Genomic DNA, 19366 nt, shown 5'->3' with positions numbered 1-19366 from the left:
TAAATAATCACGCTAAATTTTACAAGGAAATAAGCGTTCAAGGAATTAAGAATTGAGACACCTGGGTGGCTCAGTCGGGTAAGTATCTGACTCGACTGACTCAGGTCACCATCTCACAGTTGTGTCAGGCGCTGTCCTGGGTTTGGAGCCTGCTTAGGATTGTCCCTCCCCTGCTCACGTGCATGCACATGCACATTCTCTCTAAAAAAAATTTTTTTTTGACCTGATACAGTGTTTAAGAGAAAAACCCTTTATCAAGAAGTAAGTATAGGGGCACCTGTGTGGCTCAGAGGGTTAAGTGTTGGATTCTTGATTTCGGCTCAGGTCATGATCCTGGGTCATGGGATCAAGCCCTATGTCAGGCTCCATGCTGAGCATGGAACCTGCTTAAAGATTCTCTCTCTAAAAAAAAAAAAAAAAGAAAAGAAAGAAAAAAAAAGTATCACTCTAAATATTACAATTTTAGTACATGGATATTTATGACTGGTCACCTAACTTCGATCCATTAAAATGATTCCTTTTTGCAGTTAAGAAAATTTAAGTGAATACTACCTTTTCACAATATATAAGACTTTATTTTTAAAAGACAGTAGTCAACTTCTCCACCACCAAGCAACCTGCATCTTGTTCTGGACATCTAAGGCATGCCAAATCAGGGGTGCCTGGGTGGCTCAGTTAAACGTCCAACTTCAGCTCAGGTCATAATCTCACACCTTGTGAGTTCAAGCCCCGCATGGGGCTCTGTGCTGACAGCTGACAGACGGCCCATTCTATATTCTGTGTCTCCTTTGCTCTCGGCCCCACCCCCGCTCATTCTCTTTCTCGCTCTCAAAAATAAACATTAGAAAAAAAAAAGTATTAAAGTGTGCCAAATCAAATAAGGTTAACCAGATGCCAAGGAGAGTTTATGTAAAATGTCACTTGGTTCTTTCCTATTCTCTCGTAGTTGGACAAGTCAACTAAACAGCTGCATGTAGGGTTCCTAGTTCACGATGTCCCCTTTTTCTTACTGCAGTGTCCAGGGACAGATATTTAGCACTTGCCCCAATAGTTTTGAATGTAATAAAAACTTTCCTTCCCGTAACACTCTTTGCAATCACTATCCAATGTAATTTGTTCCACACCTTTTAAACTGGGATTCTAAGAAAAGTTTTCTCAAGGTTTCATGTTCCTATTAAGAGGTACTAGATGACAAATGCCTGAGATATATGACTTAAATATGCCTGAAATACAAGATTCAATAACATTACAGTACAGCTGGAAACTCTAAAGAAATGTATTTTCTACTCAACAAGTTTTAGAACCAAATGTACCAATAACGCCACAAAATTGTTTGCATTGTTATATGAGAATCAATGTTCTGTGGATTGATTTATATTGGTGGGAGTCGTGATGGACATAGAGTAGTCCCCCCTCATCTAGGGAATTACATCCCAAGACCCCCAGGGGATGCCCAGCCGAGCCCTATGTATACTGTGTTTTTTCTATATGTACATACCTATGATAATGTTTAATTTATAAATCAGGCACAGTAAGAGATTAATAACAATTAATAATAAAATACAATAACAATAAACTGCAATAAAGGTTATGTGAATATGGTCTCTCCCCAAAATATCTTACTGTACTGTCTGTACTTACCCTCTTTCCTCTTGTGGGGTCCTCGAGTGAGATGACAAAATGCCCACACGATGAGATGAAGTGACGTGAATGACGTAGGCTTCGTGACATAGCGTTAGGCTACTACTGACCTTCTTTCTGAGGATAGTGAGAATCATCATCATCTGCTTTTGGGCCTTGGTTGAAGGTGGAAAAGCAAAACTGCAGATAAGGGAGGACCTACTGTACTAAACAGTGGAAACGTCCAGCTTGTGTAGTGAGTGAAAATGGTACACAGGTACTTTGAGTAAACATACTATAGGAGAGAAGAGAACCACGTTCCATAGGGTTCTACACAGTGTCACAAAAGTCCTTTTCTCTCTCGGAGAATTCTCATCACAGGAACCCATCCTAGTTAACACGATCTTCAGGAAGGGAAGCAAAGCCCCTATCAGTGTGATCATTTCTGCCTCCAATCAATCACAAAACTATATATGATATATCTTAACCCAATCATGCCGCTTCCCACAAGACTATCTGTTCCTACTTCCTGTTCCTTCTTTAAAATTGAAGTGGAGTTGACCTATGATATTCTGTTGAATTTTAGGTGCGCGTAACATGTTGAATTGACAGTTACATATATTACGAAATGCTCACCATAGTAAGTCTAGTTATCATCTGTCACCATATAATGTTACTACAATTTTATTGACTATATTCCTTATGCTGATGCTGTACTCTCCTATAGTCCATCTTTTTAAAATCAGTTTAAACAGGGATTCTCATAGGAAATAAGGCACAAATAAAACTGATTTCTTTAAACAAAACACTTGCCATGATGGGAAAGGAAAATGTGACCAAAAAAGTTTGAACAAGGAAAAACTAAAGCTTGCAGAGCAACAGGTCCCTTTCTCATTTGGTTATCTCTCACCCTTCGCACTTTTAAAACGCTGCATTTTTACGGAAATGCAAAGTGTAGTTCACATTAACATTACATGGTTCTCTTCCCCATCTTCTTTACCAAGACAGCTGGCCGGTATGCAGGCATTACTTGCAAGACATAAATATTACCCAAGGTCCCACCGTGGCATATTTATCTAAATAATCTGTGAAGTTTCTAATTAGAACAGGACAAACCACACCCACACTACAAAACCCCACAATTATTAACAGGAACAAGTGGAACAGTTAGGTTAGACGAATGATTTAAAAGCATATTCCATCATATTCTTAATGTATTAAAAAGGTAGGAAAACCATTTACATTAATATTTTAATGTAGGATAATAAAAGGCAAATCACAGACAAGCATTAAAACTTTTCTTTCTTTCTTTTTTTACATTCTAGGATACATGTACTAAAAAAAAAAAACAGAAGAGGAAAATCTGTTCAGGGGCTTTTTTCTGAACGAACGACATCATAGGTTTTCCTGTAACATGCATCTAATAGCAACTAAGTTTAATCTGTCACATAGGACACTGAATGGTGACAGTCTCTCACATTTGTTACTTATGATTCCTAAGTGGTCAATATTGAGTATTTTCACTTCTGAGTAAGAGAAAAGGCATTTTGGTCCATTAATTCACCCACTCGCTCCTGGAGGACATTAACCAACTCTGCTATAACGAAGACATGAGTGTCATCAATGTCTTGAATGATGAACTTCTTTCCTAGGGCATTTGATTCATCCAAGTACAGCAGGAACTGCTTCATGGCTGGGTCACTGCAGAGAAAACACATAAAGATGAGACGCCCTGTTGTCAAATTTCACGGGAACAACTAGAATTGGGCTTGTAGAATTTTTAGGATAATTTGTAAGTTCTAAACTGTTAACCCAATCCCTCACTCCCTCTCAAGCACTAATGATCCGCAGACATAGCTTCATTTTAGAACTGCTGGTTCAAGTTTTAGACAAAGAGACCGATGATAAGATTTTAAAAGAGTAGTTTGTCACTGACAAGTGAAAAATAATGTTCAAAGCTTGGTAGTTAACAGGGCCAAAGAGTAACAGCTCCCTTCACGGACTGAAAAAATGAATTTCCTTACTTGCCCATGACCATGACTTTTAAGAAGCCAAAGGATTTTCACTACCTTGCCAGTGAAAAATTTATTTACAAAACCAGTTGGTCACTTTGCAAAAGTCAGAACTGCATTCAGTCTCAGCTTTATCACTTACTTGTGTGACCCTAATATGTATTTAATCTCCCAAAGCCTCAAAATGAGGCAGTTATGAAAATTACAGAATGCCAAGAATAGGCTCTGGCTTGCAGCAGGTGCCCAAATTATTTTTCTTCCTTAAAATTTTAAACTTCGTTAAGTCTGAACTATCATTCAGAATCTTTAAGGGAAATCCTACCAAAATCTCCTAGAGAACACTGAGCTCAAAGAGATCCAAATTTAATTCTATTTATTTGTGGTTTTCACTCTGTAATGAATAGAGTAAGTCACAAAGGAAAAAGGGATATAATGTCTTGGATTTACAGAACATCTGTCATAAAAGCTCTGAATCACACAAAAGGGACACCCTTTAGACCTAATGTACAATGTATTTAGTAAAAATTGAACATAAAAATGTCAAGCTGCATAGTTTTCAAATCTTAGAGAAGATGTAACTTTACAAACTCTTTTGGTTTATTGAGGAATGACAACATCAATTGCAAAGATGCTTTAATTCAAAAAGGGTCAGTGTAATTTCCTGAAAACAAAACTGAATTTTAGTTCCTTCAAGTACAAACCAGGTGTGAGCGAAGCTAACAAAAGTAAAGGATTTATTTCAGTCACTAAATGGGTATGGTTCATGGTGTATTATCTATTAATAAAGCCAAGTCTTCCTGAAAAGATGATTTTCTTAATTATTTTTAGTAACTTACCATTACAATGATTTTATGAACATTTTACAATGTAAAATGATGTGAACAAATAGGTTTGCCCTTATCAGATCTGACACAGATTTTAGTTTTTAAAGTGTATTTATTTATTTATTTATTTATTGAGAGAGAGAGAGAAACAGACAGAGACAGATAGACAGACAGACACCCAAGCAGGCTCCACACTACCAGTGCAGAGTCTGATGTGGGGCTCGAACTCACGAACCAAAAGGTCATGACCTGAGCAGAAGTTGGATGCTTAACCAACTGAGCCACCCAGACGCTCCAAAACTGACACAGATTTTAAAATTAGTTTCTAGTATGTCTGTCATCTTAGGCTTAGGTTCAGAACACTTAAGTTACACTTGTCCACACAGATTTGGCAAAATTCAGTTATAGTCTATGGTTAAAGTATTGGAATGACCATATTAACATGTAGAATCAATTGGTTCAGATGTAAATTTGCTAAAGTTCACACACTCATTCAATAAATATTTACTCAGCACCTGTCATATGCTAGGCACTATTCTGGTCCTGGGGATTCAGCAGTGACAAAACAATCCAGCACTCTCCTGTTGGGGTGCCTGTCTGGCTAAGTCGGTAGTGTACGTGACTCTTGATATCAGCGTCATGAGTTCAAGCCCCATGATGGGCATGAAGCCTACTTAAAATAAAAATTAAAAAAAGGAAAAAAAAAAAAAAAAAGAACCCTCCCTGTTACTAGAGCTTACATTTACCAGTAGTGCTACGACACACACACACGCGCGCATGCACAAAATAGGGAAGTGGGATGAGAACTGGCAGTCATGAAACTGCGAGACTCCCAAGTTCAAACAGGGGAGGCAGGGAAGGCCTGACTGAGCAGGTGACATCTGAACAAACACCAGGAGGAGGTAGTGAGCCACGTGACTCAGGCAGAGTGAAACAGCAAGGCCACAGAGGCTGGAGTGCGGTGACTAAAGGGAACAGAAGTGGGAGACGAGGTCACAAAGTTTGCTGTAGCTGGGCCAGATCACAAAGGGCCTCAGAGGTGATTTTAGCAACTCTGGCTTTTACCGGGAGACATGATTTAACTTGCAAACTGACTTAAATTTTATTATTATTTTTTGGAACGAGAGAGCGAGTCCACGCATGAGTGGGTGGGGAAGGACTGGAGGAGAGGGAGAGAGAGGATCCTAAGCAGGCCCCACATCCAGCACAGAGCCCAACACAGGGCTCCATCTCACAACCATGAGATCATGACCTGAGCTGAAATCAAGAGTCAGACACTTAACTGACTGGGCTACCCAGGTGCCCCCAAACTGACTTAAATTTTACTTTTTAAAATATTTTTAATGTTTATTTTTGAGAGACAGAACTTGAGTGGGGGAGGAGTAGAGACAGTGAGAAACACAGAATCCGAAGCACAAAGCTTCAGATCTGAGCTGTCAGCACAGAGCCCGACGTGGGGCTCAAACCCACAAACCGCAACATCATGACCTGAGCCGAAGTCAGAAGGTCAACTGACCGAGCCACCCAGGTGCCCCAAACTGACTTAAATTTGAAAAGGAAGGATCATACACCCTGTGGGGTTGAGAAAAGACTGGGGTGATGGTAGTGGTGGAGGCAAGGGTGCAAACAGGGAGACCAATCAGAAGGTGAATGCGGTAACCCAGGCGAGAGATGATAATGGTTTGGAAGTAAGTGGTAACAGGGAGATGAGAAGCAGTTGCATTCTAGACATACGTTGAACGTAAAGCCAACATAATTTGCCGAGACTAGACTCTGACTTTGAAAGAGAAGAATTAAGGGGACTCCCAACATTTTTGGTCAGAGCAAATGAAAAAAATGGAGTTGCCTTTTAGTGAGATGAGGAAGTAGGAAGAACAGGTGTGCTGGGAAGATCAAGAGTGGGTTTGAGGCACGTTGCACTTGAGATAGGTTGGCACCCAAGCGGAAAACTGCGCAGGAAAGTGGGCATACGATTCCGGATTTCAGTAGCAAAGTCTGGACTGAAGAGCAAAAGTCAGTCATCAAGCCCCAACAAGGAAGTGAACATAGCAACAGAGAAAAGAACATGGACCAAGCCCCAGACTCCCCAACATCAAGAGGTTAGCAGGAAAAGGACAAATCAGCAAAGCAGATTGGAAAGGAGTGACTGCAGAGGCAGGAAGAAAGCCCTGAGTTCTGCAAGGTAAGTGAACAAAGGACATTTGGGGAGAAGAGGTGATCCACTGTGATAGGTGCTGGTAACAGACAGGTACAGGAAATAAGGATTGAAACTTGACTACCAGACCTTGGCAAGAACAGGTTCAGTGGAGTCACAGGACAGAAATCAGAGAAAGTGAATTTAGACAAGTCTTCCAAGAAATTCTTTTTCACAGAGCGGGAAATAGAGCGGCAGCTGGAAAAGGATATGGGAATCAATAGGTTTTGCTCACCTCCTTCCGGGGGTGGGGGTGGGTGGGTATCACAACATGTTTAGAATGCTGATGGGAATGATTCAGTAGAGAAGGAAAAATTGCTAGACCAGGAGGAGGAGGAGGAGGAAGGCTGCTGGAAAGCTGTCCTGAAATAGGCAAGAAGGGACGGGGTCCAGTTCCCAAGTAGAGAAGCTGGCTTAAGACAGGAGAATGGATACTTCATCATAGCCAGTGGGGGGAAGGGAAGAGTATATGCGCACAGATCAATGGGACAGACTCGCCGACTTTCTCTCCCGATTGCTTTTCCTGTATTTTTGCAGTGAAACAGGAAAGTTTTTGGAGGTAAAGAAGTTGAAGGTATGAAATACCACATTCGGCTAGTCTAAGAAGTACATTTCCCCCCACATTTTAACATCTCCAAAATCAAGATGACTCTTGCAACCAATGGCATGATACAGTATACCTGGTAGTGATTTTTCTTGGAGGCACAAAAAATACCAGTAAGTTTTAAAACTACTGAAATCTTGGGGCACCTGGGTGGGTCAGTTGGTTGAGTGTCTGACTTTGGCTCAGGTCATGATCTCACGGTTCGTGGGTTCTAGCCCCGCATCGGGCTCTGTGCTGACAGCTCAGAGCCTGGAGCCTGCTTTGGATTCTGTGTCTCTATCTGTCTCTGCCCCTCCCCTGCTCACACTCTCTCTCAGAAATAAAATAAAAACATAAAAAAAAAAAAAAAAAAAAAAAAAAAAAAAAAAAAAAAACCTACCAAAATCTTGAATTTGAAGTAGAACAGCTATTAAGAGGGGGACAGTAAAAAGACTAAGAAACAGGGATTTGCTGGCTAGCATTAAGGGTCCACATGAGTTTAGGAGTCGTGAATTTAAAGCCGTGGAGGTAAAGGTTCAGAGCAGGTGCAGAGTGGGACAGAATCACATCTGGTTAGTGTGAGAGAGAGGCAAGGGAGCTGATGGTCTTTAATTGAACGAACAAATGTGGCCCGGAACCGTGGAGCCTCAGCGGGCTGAGGAGGACGTGGGGTGCTGCTGGGAAGGTCAGAGGAAGGCGGGAGATCAACAGACCGCAGGCCTGGCAGAGCTGAAGAAATTAGAGCGAGGGCATTAGAGGGAGTGAATGGGCAAGAAGGGGTGGAGGTCAGGGAGACGCCCGAAGTGGAGAGAGTGAAGGGAGGGCAATACTGGCAGGGACAGACGAGGGCCGACACGGCAGCGGGAAAGGCTGGGACAGGGTGGAGGACAGGCTTGGGAAGAGGAGGTCAGGAGACTGAGAAGTCAGGGTATTGAGGGGACGATCCACGTGGATACTGAAATTACCAAAATGCGCAGAGGAGAGCTACTCAAGAGTGACAGCCTTCACGGAAAAGCCTTGAAGGGAAGGAAAGACGTGGGTGTGTGCGGATGATCACAAAGGGGAGGGTTAGTGAGCGGGGTCCTCTGATGGTGAGGCTGTGGGTTTCTATGAAGACAAGTCACCATGTCTGAAGTGGCAAGGAGGAATAAGGCAGATACCTATCCAGTTTCCTGGCCCCAATGGTACATGAGGTACCACAGAGGAGTCAATGCTTGGGAGGGTTGTGGGAGAAGTGGTGTGCTCAGGAGAAAGCTCGTGCTCCCACAGTGAGACAGAAAAAGGGGGCTGGAAGACACAGGGGGTCCTGCCTGGCTAGGGCTCAGAGGGGTGGAGGTGGGAAAAAGCAGATGACAGAGCTGCAGGTATCGAGTGTCACAGGGATGAGGGGTGGCCTGGAAATCTGTGGCTTTCTGGGTGACTGAAAACAGGAAAAGTAGGGCTAAAGAGTATGAGAATGAGGGTCTCAGGGCAGGTAGGGACATGAGACTGTAGGCCAACAACAGGCAGATGTGGATGCGTCAGAGCGGGGTCTTCCAGAAAGATAATGTAATAGTCACGGATTTAAGCAGATACAGATAAATTGCACATTTCTAGGAATTCCCTAATTTTGGCAATTACACAGAGTTAAGAAATTTTTGTAAACCAGTTAATATGTTGTACATTGAAAAATTTCACTGAGGTAGACAAATTACCAATGACTGACAAAAAGGCTGTGAAACAAAGTTAAAAAGGGCTTAAAGAGCAAGTCTAGGGCGCTGGTGGCTCAGTCGGTTGAGTATCTGTCTGACCTCGGCTCAGGTGAAGATCTTATGGTTCAGGGGTTTGAGCCCCACGTCCGGCTCTGTGCTGACAACGCAGGGCCTGGAGCCCACTTCGGATTCTGTGTCTCCCTCTCTCCGCCCCTCCCCTGCTCATGCTCATGCTCTGTCTCTCTCAAAAAAAATAAAAATAAACACAAAAAAAGCAATTCTAGAAAGAAGGGGAGGAGGGGCGGCAGGGAGTAACAAGCAGGTTTAACAGGGTTCTTTCAGTTGCAATTACAGAAATGGAATCGAGGAGGTTTACAGAACAGGGAAAATCAAAGCTTCAGTGTCTCTAACGCCATTGTTTTTAAAAACTGTGTTAAAAACTGTGTTGTTTCCCTAAAGGTTTCCTTGCCCATACAAATAAAAGGGGAGTGGGGAATAAAAGAGGACTCACTTAAGAATAGCCGGGGGTGAGGAACAGAAATAGGGGTGAGGGACAGACAGAAATAATCGGCTTTAGTGTTCTGCAGCTGGGCCATTTCCCGTCTCTCCCTTCTCCCTCTGCCATCAGGGGACAGGAAGACTCACTCTCATCTCTCACTTGGAGGCCCTGGTGCCCATTTTACCCTCAGGTCCCACAAGAATCTCAGTATTTTCTTTCTTTTTGAGAGAGGCAGAGGAGGGAGAGACAGACCCCTAAGCAGGCTTGACATCCAGCATGGAGCCTGACACGGGGCTCGAACTCATGACCAAGAGATCAGGAGCCTACGCTGAGTCAGACAATCAACCGACTGAGCCACCCAGTTGCCACAGATCTCAGTACTTTCAATTAAAATCATTCAGAGGCTTCTTTGAAGGATATTCTTCACACAACAGAACAATTTAAAATAGATTTCAGGTCCAAATGTGATAGATTACCTTGTTACTGTCTGAGCTCAGCACATTCACAGAGGACACCAATTTATTCTAGTAATTGGCTGCTCTAAGAGGTTTTAGAGATAGCAAAGGTTAAGTGGTTATAAAGACTAATAGATCCCCAGAAATTTTCTAGATGAAATAAATTTACATTATTTCAACGAAGTGAACCCCAAACAATTGAAACTAAGAAGTGTCAGGGGAGCTCACGTCTGTGCTCTGATTCAGCACGCTGGTGTTTTCAAAATTTTTGCCATTTGCATACCATCCCTGCTATTTTAGCAAGCTCTTGTAACACCTGCATTACATACTATTTTTTCTCTAAATTGCTTTTAAGGCAACTTAAAAAAAATTTTTTTTAAACATTTATTTATTTTTGAGGGATAGAGACAGAGCACAAGCGGGGGAGGGGCAGAGAGAGGAGGAGACACAGAATCTGAAGCAGGTTCCAGGCTCAGGGCCGTCAGCACAAGCCTGACGTGGGGCTTGAACTCATGGACAGTGAGATCATGACCTGGACCGAAGTCAGATGCTTAACTGACTGAGCCACCCAGGCGCCCTTAAATCAACTTTTAAGCCTAACTTGATCTGGTATGAATCATCAGTCATCCTGATGTGTTTTTTTTTCCCCTCAACTAAATTAAACTGGTCATATACAAACTATTTTTGTGTTCTCCCCCCTCCCTTTTGTGTTCCACTACAAATCATCTTGAACACCAGTGGCACTCCCCATACCTGGGGAAACTCTAACTGACAAATGAGATACTTAGTCACTGGTCAGTGAGACACTGAAATGACTATTTCTGTTATTAATTGCCTCAATTAAACTTTTTGAAAGGAAACAGAAAGCTGTCAATTTCAGACTGAATTCTCAAACATGTACCTAAAAAATATAATTTGTAATGATTCAAAAGGACACTCAAAGTTTAGGGGATCTTTGTTACGAAACACTGAGGGACTGGAATATCTTGCCTGAATACAGGGTTATTTATTCCACTTTCTCATGAAGAGAATCTATGGGAGAGTCTGCTGGTAAGAACAAAGCAAAAAAAACCCCAAGTGCCCATAGACATACTCGGTTAAAAAACTGGGATCAGGGGGGCCTGGGTAGCACAGCCGGTTAGCGTCCGACTTCGGCCCAGATCATGATTTCGCGGTTTGTGGGTTCAAGCCCCGTATCGGACTCTGTGCTGACAGCTCAGAGCCTGGAACCTGCTTCGGATTCTGTGTCTCCCTCTTTCTCTTCCCCTCCTTCGCTCATGCTGTCTCTCTCTCTCAAAAATAAATAAACATTAAAAAAAAAAAGTTAAAAAAATAAAAAACTGGGATCAGGGCTAGTGAGCAAGAAAAAAAAAACGTATCTCCGCCCTGGAGATGTGACGGGCAGATATCAATCAACCCCTTCCTACATAACCTGAGTATAAAACGTGATTCTAAAAAGTATTGCGAAGTCTCTCCTAGGATGATGTAGTTAGCTATACGACAGATCACAGAATCACGGGTCACCTGCACAAAATTGTCAGCACTGCCCATACCGTCAGAATACTAAGATTGGCTCAGTCAGTGGTAAACAATCCTTCCTGATCATAATTAGCTACAAGGTAGAATTCCTTAAAAATCTTATACTTGCAATGAGTAGGGTCTTAAGAGAAAGAAAGGGCCACCACAGGAGTCATTACATCAACCAGAACGACTGTCCCAAGTCCCCAATAGGACACACAAGAGGTTTATTGTTAAAAAGACGCAAGACACTAAAGAAAACAACTGGGCTCAGCCAAAGCCCAATCCCCACCTCAGTCAAACAAAATATGTATGATCTATAAAATCACTAACCCTCTCCATGTCTTAGGGTCCTAGGTAGTAAGATGGAGACAGTGCCACTTATGTTGCCGGGTTGCTGGATTAGAGACTATACCTAAAACACTTTGCTCACGGTAGATACTCAAATGAAGAGCAATTACAGTGCCAAGAGTTTCTGGGTGTGTGAAAGGATATAGGTAGAAAGGTTCAAATGACCCGCTTCTATCCCCATTAAAGGATTTGCTTGTACAAAAATGTTGTTCTATTATTATCCCGTGAATACATATATTATTCTAAGACTGCACATGCACAAGTCCTTTTACAGAACTTAACGCGACATAATGCTTAGTTCTGTGTTAGAAAGACAGATTACATAAGGCTTATTTGCGTGGGTTCTGAAGCCAGAATACTGTGGTTTAAAATCCAATCTTAGCAGCTGTGTAACCCTGAGCAATTTATTTCTCTGTGCTCAATTTCTGCATCTATAAAATGGGGATAATAATACCTATATCTCATAGGGTTGTTGTGAGAACGAATAGAATATTACCAAGTGCTTAGTACAGTACCAGTAAATGTTCAGTGTTACATCATGAAGGCATTCAGCCCTTTTTATTTAACACTGTATCACACAATACCATCCCAGATCACTTGAAACGTTTGCAAATATTTTAATAGCTACATTATCTGATTAGGAAAAAAGTCACAATGTTTTAAGTTTTCAATTCCAGTTAATGCAGTATACTATTAGTTTCAGGTGTACAATATAGCAATTCAACACTTCCATTCGATACCTGGTGCCCATCACAAGAGCATTCCTTAACGCCCACCACCATCAATTCTTTATAATTAAGAGTCTATTTCTTGATTGTGTCTTTTTTCCTTTTGTTCATTTGTTTCCTTAAATTTCACATGGGAGTGAAATCACATGGCATTTGTGTTTCTCGGACTTATGTCACTTAACATTACACTCGCTAGCTCCATCCTCAAGGCATCATGTTTTATTAGCACATTCAGTCACCTACATTTTTATCTGCAGTTCTGGCCACTTCCTTAGGATAAACTTCTGGAAGGGGAATTACCGTGGTAAAGCATATAAATGCTCAAAAACCTATCACAAATTGCTTTCCGTATTAGGTCTTTTTAAAGACTGTGCCTCTATCACCCATATCGTTAGCTCGGTGAGAGCTGCTTTTTAAAAACTAAGACTGGAAGCCAACATTCACTTCATTTAAAAGCTATTTGATGTAACTTGCCAAAAAAAGAGGTCTGGTGCACAAAGCTTTTTTGTACTGAAACTTGAATCCAAGTTATCAGAACCTATTCTTATCTCCACTATTATCACTGTGCTAATAGAGAAGCTCTAAAGGAACATTAATACTCTGGGATTTAGGCTGAGATTACATTCCTTGGCTCAATTATGTTAAGAAAATTCATTCAGTACACAAATATTTACTAAGCATCGCCCATGTATAGTTTAGGCACTCTTCTGGGTAGCCAAGAAACTTCTGTGAATATGGCCCTTCTAAGAAGCAAAGGGTCACAAGAAATATATAAATGCTGCGAAAGAACAGAACAATGGTAAGACTGGTTTTGTCTTAGTTCTTTTTTAAAGTTTATTTATTCTGAGACAGAGACAACGTGAGTGGGGAGGGGCGCAGAGAGAGAGAGAGAGAGAGAGAGAGAGAGAGAATCCCAAGCAGACTCTGCACTGTCAGCACAGAGCCCGGCACAGGGCTCAAATTCACAAAACCGTGAGAACATGACCTGAGCCAAAACTGAGAACTGGACGCTTAACTGACTGAGCCACCCAGGCGCCCCTTGCTTTTGTTCTTAATTGCTTCTCCTAACGGTATAGGTTTAGAAGTCGAACCCGTAAATCTAATAAATACTATTTCTTCAGATTCTCTGCTATTGTGCTGTAAGCTAGTTGGGAATTGCACCTTTATAACAAATCATCTTGCTGAAGCACTCGCCGCACCAAGTAACCAAGATAACGGTCGCCCCAGAGGTTTGCTCTGGCACCTGCAACTGGACAAGGCCACTTGTTGGACACAGGCTGCTTGCTTCAGTACTGCTGTGGTTGGCTACCTTTGGGAAATGCTTAGTGTGAGGCTGGCAGTTGACAGTGGTGGACCCCAACAAAGAGGAAGTTTTCACCAACCTCATTGATACATAAAAACACAAATTTATCAACAAAAAATTTCAATTTAGCTTTAGATTTTGGCAGTTGATAAACTTTGTGAGGAAAGAATCTTCTTATATCCTAGTACCTTGATTTTTCAATTCATAGAGTTGGGCCTAATGGCCACCACCATAATCTGACCTATTTGCTTCATTTATTAGAGACTCCAAATCAGTTGAAAGGAACTGACAGAGGTGAAATTTAAATGGGGCACGAAGTTCAGCCATTCTAAGACAGGTGTCAAATTAAGACTCCCTTCTTGAATGAGGCCCTACATGGCTGAGAAGTATTTTGCCGGCTGCCTGAACAGAATATGTGGAACAGCGCTATCCATGCCATTATAGATGACCACGTATGGTGATGTGGCTGGAATTTGGAAAGAATCACTTGCAACAATGAAAGTAGTTTTAAGAAATTCTTGAGTGGTTTGCCTATGAACTCTAGACCTATGAGATTCTATACTCCACACACCTACAGGCCCCACACAATCCATGGGTATTATGAAGTAAACAGACTTATGCTAATACTATATTACTAAGAATCTTCTTTTTGGCATCAAATACAGACACGAGGGAAACTGAAGGACTTTTCCAGTTACTGTCCCAACATGGACACCTGATTGTGGAGTTCCCATCAGCCCTGACCATGCCCTTTATAAACCTATTATTTCTTAAGCCTGGAGTCTTTTTGGAAGATTTCTATCTTTGGGAAGACAGTAACCCTCTTGAAAAATTGTGCAGGCTACACTTTGGAATTCACCTTAAAGGAAAAAATTCAAGTTTTGCAAGGACAGTGTCCATCGGCAAAATAAAACTTTAGTAGTTTTGGTGCAAAACAATTCTCCATAGGAAAACTCATTATCAGACTTAGGCCAGTTAAGTGCTTCTCTTCCCAAACTTTAAATGCCTTTTAACAAGTATCTTTGCACGCACAATTCTGATTTAGGAGACTTGGAGCGAGGTCTGAGACTTTGCATTTCTAACAAGTTCCAGATGATGCTGTTGCTGTTAGTCTGGGGATTACACAGAAGAGCAGAGTGATGGAGGGGCCATTAGAGCCTACATAGAATTGAGGCTTGGTTCCATGACAGCAAACTGGGCAGAGAGCTCAGCCAATAGGACAGAAAACTAACACCTCAGGTCCTCTTACAAATTTATACTAGGTCCTCAAGGCTACAGTGAAAGCCTACCACTGAGATTTTAATGAGCCTCCCAGGATTCTGCTCTTTAAAATGCAGTCCAGCCATATTTTTTCAAATTAAAATATAGATCTAACACAATCTTAACCATCAGGCCAAAAGGATTATTTTGGAAACAGACTAAATTATTCTGAGGTATTCTTTCTTAATTTTTTAATACTTATTTTTGAGAGAGGGAGAGAGAGAAGAGCTTGCTGAGTGGGGGAGGGGCAGAGAGAAAGGGAGAATGAGGATCTGAAGTGGGTTCCGTGATGACAGAAGGGAGCCCCACGCGGGGCTCTAACTCACGAACCACCAGGAGATCATGACCCAAGCCAAAGTCAGACGCTTAACTTGACTGAGGCACCCAGGCACCTCCTGAGATTATTCTTGAATAGGCAGCAATGACAAAGAAAAGAAGGGATGTGGGACAGGATTAAGGAAAAGCAGCAAGGAGAGTGAAACAATGTGATAAAAGGGGTATCATTAGAGAAGGGAATGAATGGTGTGAAACACATGTTCAGCTTAAAAAAAAAAAAAAAAAAGGCAAATTCAAATCTTTGCCTAACATGCCCTTCCTCCCAATAAATTCTAGATAAATGAAACTTTGCACATCAACAAAAACTAAAATACAAAAATCCTACAAGAGAGAAGTTAAGATTTATCAAATCCAGGGGTGAAGATCAAACTTAAAATTGGAAGAAACAAAAGGGGAAAAGCGGACAGCTGACACTGTATGTATGTGTATGCTGTATGACTGCAGACGCTTTTAGGCAAATAGGCCTGAGAGATGGAATGTGGAAGGGCTCACAGAGACCATCTGAATACAAACAGGCCCATCAGGGGATCCACCTCAAAATATCCAGAGGCCCCAACTGACCAATGGGCTACTTACAACCAGGCATAGTTACCAAAAAGGGGAGAGAGAATTCGTTCCGTTCCCATCCCCACACCTCATCTTCCTCCTTTAAAAACAGCCTTCACTCTCTCTGCTTGCTGCTCCTGTGCAGTGTATTCCATAAACTTCTATCTCCTTTGTTCTGTCTTGGGTGAATTTCCATCCATCCCCTGCGCCATTGGCTTCCACTCGGTCGTCGCCCCACATGTGGGGGCTCCCATCTGACTGGACAGACACCACATTTAGACACCGTATCCTCTGTGTTAAAAAACAGTAGCATTGAAAGACCAACCAGGAGAATGTTTCTATAATTACGAAGAAAATTTTTAAAAATTTATTTATTTTGAGAGAGAGAGTGATGAGAGTGCACAGTGGGGGAGGGGCAGAGGGAGAAAGAGTGACAGAATCCTGAGCAGGCTCAAACAGCATGGAGCTTGACGTGGGGCTCAAACCCATGAACGTGAGACCATGACCTGAGCCGAAGTCAGACGCTTAACCAACTGAGCCAGCCAGGTGCCCCAATTATGACAAAGTTTTAAGAAAAATACAATACAAAAAAACTAGCTTAAAAGTATTTTCCAAAAGAAAACAGCACTTTGTGTTTAGAACTTATGGGACCTAGATCCTGTCCCCTTGCTTTCCCCAGTGAACACCTCTCCTCTGTGAGTAGTTTGTTCTCATCAACATAAATTCTATTCTCTCCATTAAAACCAAAATAACAAGAACCAGATTCCCTTACCATATCCCTCTTCAGCTTTCAATCCAGTTCTCCATTCCTTTGCTTATTATTACAACAAAACTTCTCTGAAGATTCTCCACTTCCTCATCTTCCTTTCCCTTTCAAAGTACTCCAATCTGGCATCTATCTCATATTTCCACTAAAACAGCTCTCATCTTAAAACAAAACAAACAAACAAAAAAACGTTGCCTGGGTGGCTCAGTCAATTAAGGGTCTGACTCTTGATTTAGGTTCATGTTATGATCTCACAGTCCTGAGACAGAACCCCAAGTAGGGCTCCCCGGTCAGTGTAGAGCCTGCTTAAGAGTCTTTATCGCTCTCTCCCTCAGCCTCTCCCCCACTGGTGGGTGCATGCTCTCAAACAGATTAAATTAAAAAAAGAAGATACAAGAAAAATCACTGACTTCCAGTGTCTTCACCTTATTCTCTCTCAGGCCCACTCACCTTCATTAAACATCCCCTCTTAGCTTCCCTCCCACGTCACTGGCTCTTTTCTTCTACCCTTGTTTTGTCTCTTTTATTCCAAACATTAAATCAACTGGCACTGCTCACCACTGAGCACTTGAAACGTGGCCAGCCTGTGATTTGGGCTGCAGAAAGTAAACTACACACTGCCGTATGAAAAAAGACCTAGCACGATTTTGAAATCTTAATCAACTTTGACGATTTAGGACACGTTGAAACAGTTTGGATACACTGGGTTAAATAAAATGTATTAATTTTACCTGTTTCAATTTACTCTTACCGTGGCTAATAGAAAATTTAAGACAACGTGTGTGGCTCACGTTGTATTTCTATAGGACAAAGCTGCTTTGATGCCGCAAGTATCCTAGGGTTTGGCTTTGCTCCTCCCCCAGCCTTAACATCACAAACAAGTGGAGACAGAGCAAGAACTGGTCTGGTAGTAGAGGTCTTCAGGCTGTGGTACTTGGCCCTAGATAGCCTGCTTTGAAATTCAATGCCGCTCAATAAGGTTTCTAGTTTCTTCTTTGGAATGCATGCCTCGTTTAAGAAACCTTCAATTGACTCTTGACTTTCTTACTCTTTCAAGACCATAGTTCGTGACGGTGAAGACTCAGGCAGACCCTAAATTCTAGTCAATCCCTGAGGGTGGGATGACAATGCAAGTACTGTTCCTCCAAAGAGTGTTGATCTAAAAAATACACCTTCCCTGGAGGCACCTGGCTGGCTCAGTTAAGCGGCTGACTTTGGCTCAGGTCATGATCGCACAGTTCTTGGGTTGGAGCCCCACATAGGGCTCTGTGCTGACAGCTCAGAGCCTGGAGCCTGCTTAGGATTCTGCGTCTCCCTCTTTCTGCCCCTTCCCCACTCGCGCTCTGTGTCTGTCTCTCTCAAAAATAAACATTAAAAAAAATACACTTCCCCTGACCAAAACGTGTTGGAAATAATGCCACTTACGCCACTGGCCAGAGACACTGAAATCTGGCACGGGAAAGAAATATACCAACAAAATCTGTTCCACTTGTTATATAAGAAAAATGAAGTTAAGAAAGTTGAAAGACTTGATTCGTTTAGATCTTAAAACAAAAACATGGATTTTAGAGGAGGTATACATACATCAAGATTCAACATGGAGATTTAAACTTCATTAAGTATCAAAACTACTAACCATTCTATCAGCACTCCTTTCAAGACGTTGACCATCTTTTCCAAGTCAGAAGGTGATGACCTTTAAAATGCTAATAAAAGAGATAAGGTGACAAATTCGAAAGCACCGACTTCAATATACTTTGGAGATTTGCCTCTGAAATGAGACAAAATGTTAAATGTCAGATTCAAGAGTTAAGTCTATGAAAAACATAGGGCTAACGTTAACAAGACATACAGTTATTCTGATTTTTAACAAAATTAAAATGAGCCTATTGGAACATTAATGCTTCTTGCAAATGCTACCCGAGTCGACGCAAAAGAAAGCAAGCCACCTAAGTACGCCCGCGTACCCAAACCAGGTTTAGAACATGCGTCACAAGATTTCTATTCCCACCTGGGGTAATGATAAAAGATACGATCCTGGGAAGCAGGAATCACAGAATGGTAGCTCTGAAAGGGATGGTGAGGCCGACCATCTCTTTTCACAGAACAGCTAGAGCAAAGGGACAGAGCTAAAGCTCCCGGGTGAAAAAAAAAAAAAAAGAAGAAGAAAAAGAAAGAAAAAGGGGGGAGAAGAAGAAAAAAAAAGAAAAAAGAAAAAGGGGGGGGGGAGAAGAAGAAAAAGAAAGAAAAAGGGAGAAGCCAGGTCACCAGATCATGTGTTCCTTTACCAACTAACTCAGTTCCCCAAGGGTCTGCCCTAGGAGGAAAAAAAATCCCACGCGGCAGATGCGAACTTAATCCTTAAACTTCTCACACGGGGTGCGAGCCATTACCTCCCCTATTGAATTCCACGGCTCAATTACAGCGGGACAGCCTCCAGGCCTCTTCAGGAAGCGCCCCGAGGGGGTGCGAAACACCGCCCGGTATCCCAGCACTTGCAGGACCGGCTTCTGAGTCTCTTCTCCCCCTCCCTTCCTTGGAAACTTACGATTTTCTACGCACCCACTTAGCCGTCTCGCTGGAGGAACAGACACCACGCACCTCTACCCACAGATCCAGCAGTAACTCCGCCTTGCAGCGTCTGTGCCGGCTACGTCATCGGTCAGCGACGCTCTTGTGG

General features: G+C 42.1%; 1 protein-coding gene across 3 annotated transcripts; it reads right to left on the bottom strand.

Annotated features, from left to right (window-relative positions):
• Positions 1–2804: 2804 nt before the first annotated feature.
• On the bottom strand, positions 2805–19352 carry GTF2H5 (general transcription factor IIH subunit 5). 3 transcript variants are annotated; one of them, XM_045500164.1, is made up of 3 exons: positions 19288–19352; positions 18323–18392; positions 2805–3321 (listed from the first exon to the last, which is right to left on the bottom strand). In XM_045500164.1, the coding sequence occupies exons 2-3, from the start codon at positions 18355–18357 to the stop codon at positions 3141–3143; spliced, it is 216 nt and encodes a 71-aa protein (XP_045356120.1). In that variant the 5' UTR covers positions 18358–18392; positions 19288–19352; the 3' UTR covers positions 2805–3140. The 3 variants fall into 3 exon arrangements, with proteins under 3 accessions (XP_045356120.1, XP_045356119.1, XP_045356122.1); XM_045500163.1 differs by having other exon boundaries at positions 18323–18393; positions 19249–19340; XM_045500166.1 differs by lacking the exon at positions 19288–19352 and adding an exon at positions 19080–19242.
• Between the last annotated feature and the right edge of the window lie 14 nt (positions 19353–19366).

This window comes from Leopardus geoffroyi, chromosome B2, assembly GCF_018350155.1.
Source record: "Leopardus geoffroyi isolate Oge1 chromosome B2, O.geoffroyi_Oge1_pat1.0, whole genome shotgun sequence".
Lineage (NCBI taxonomy): Eukaryota > Metazoa > Chordata > Mammalia > Carnivora > Felidae > Leopardus > Leopardus geoffroyi.
Note: the sequence above shows the minus strand (reverse complement) of the source record. Positions and strands in the feature narration are given on the sequence as shown.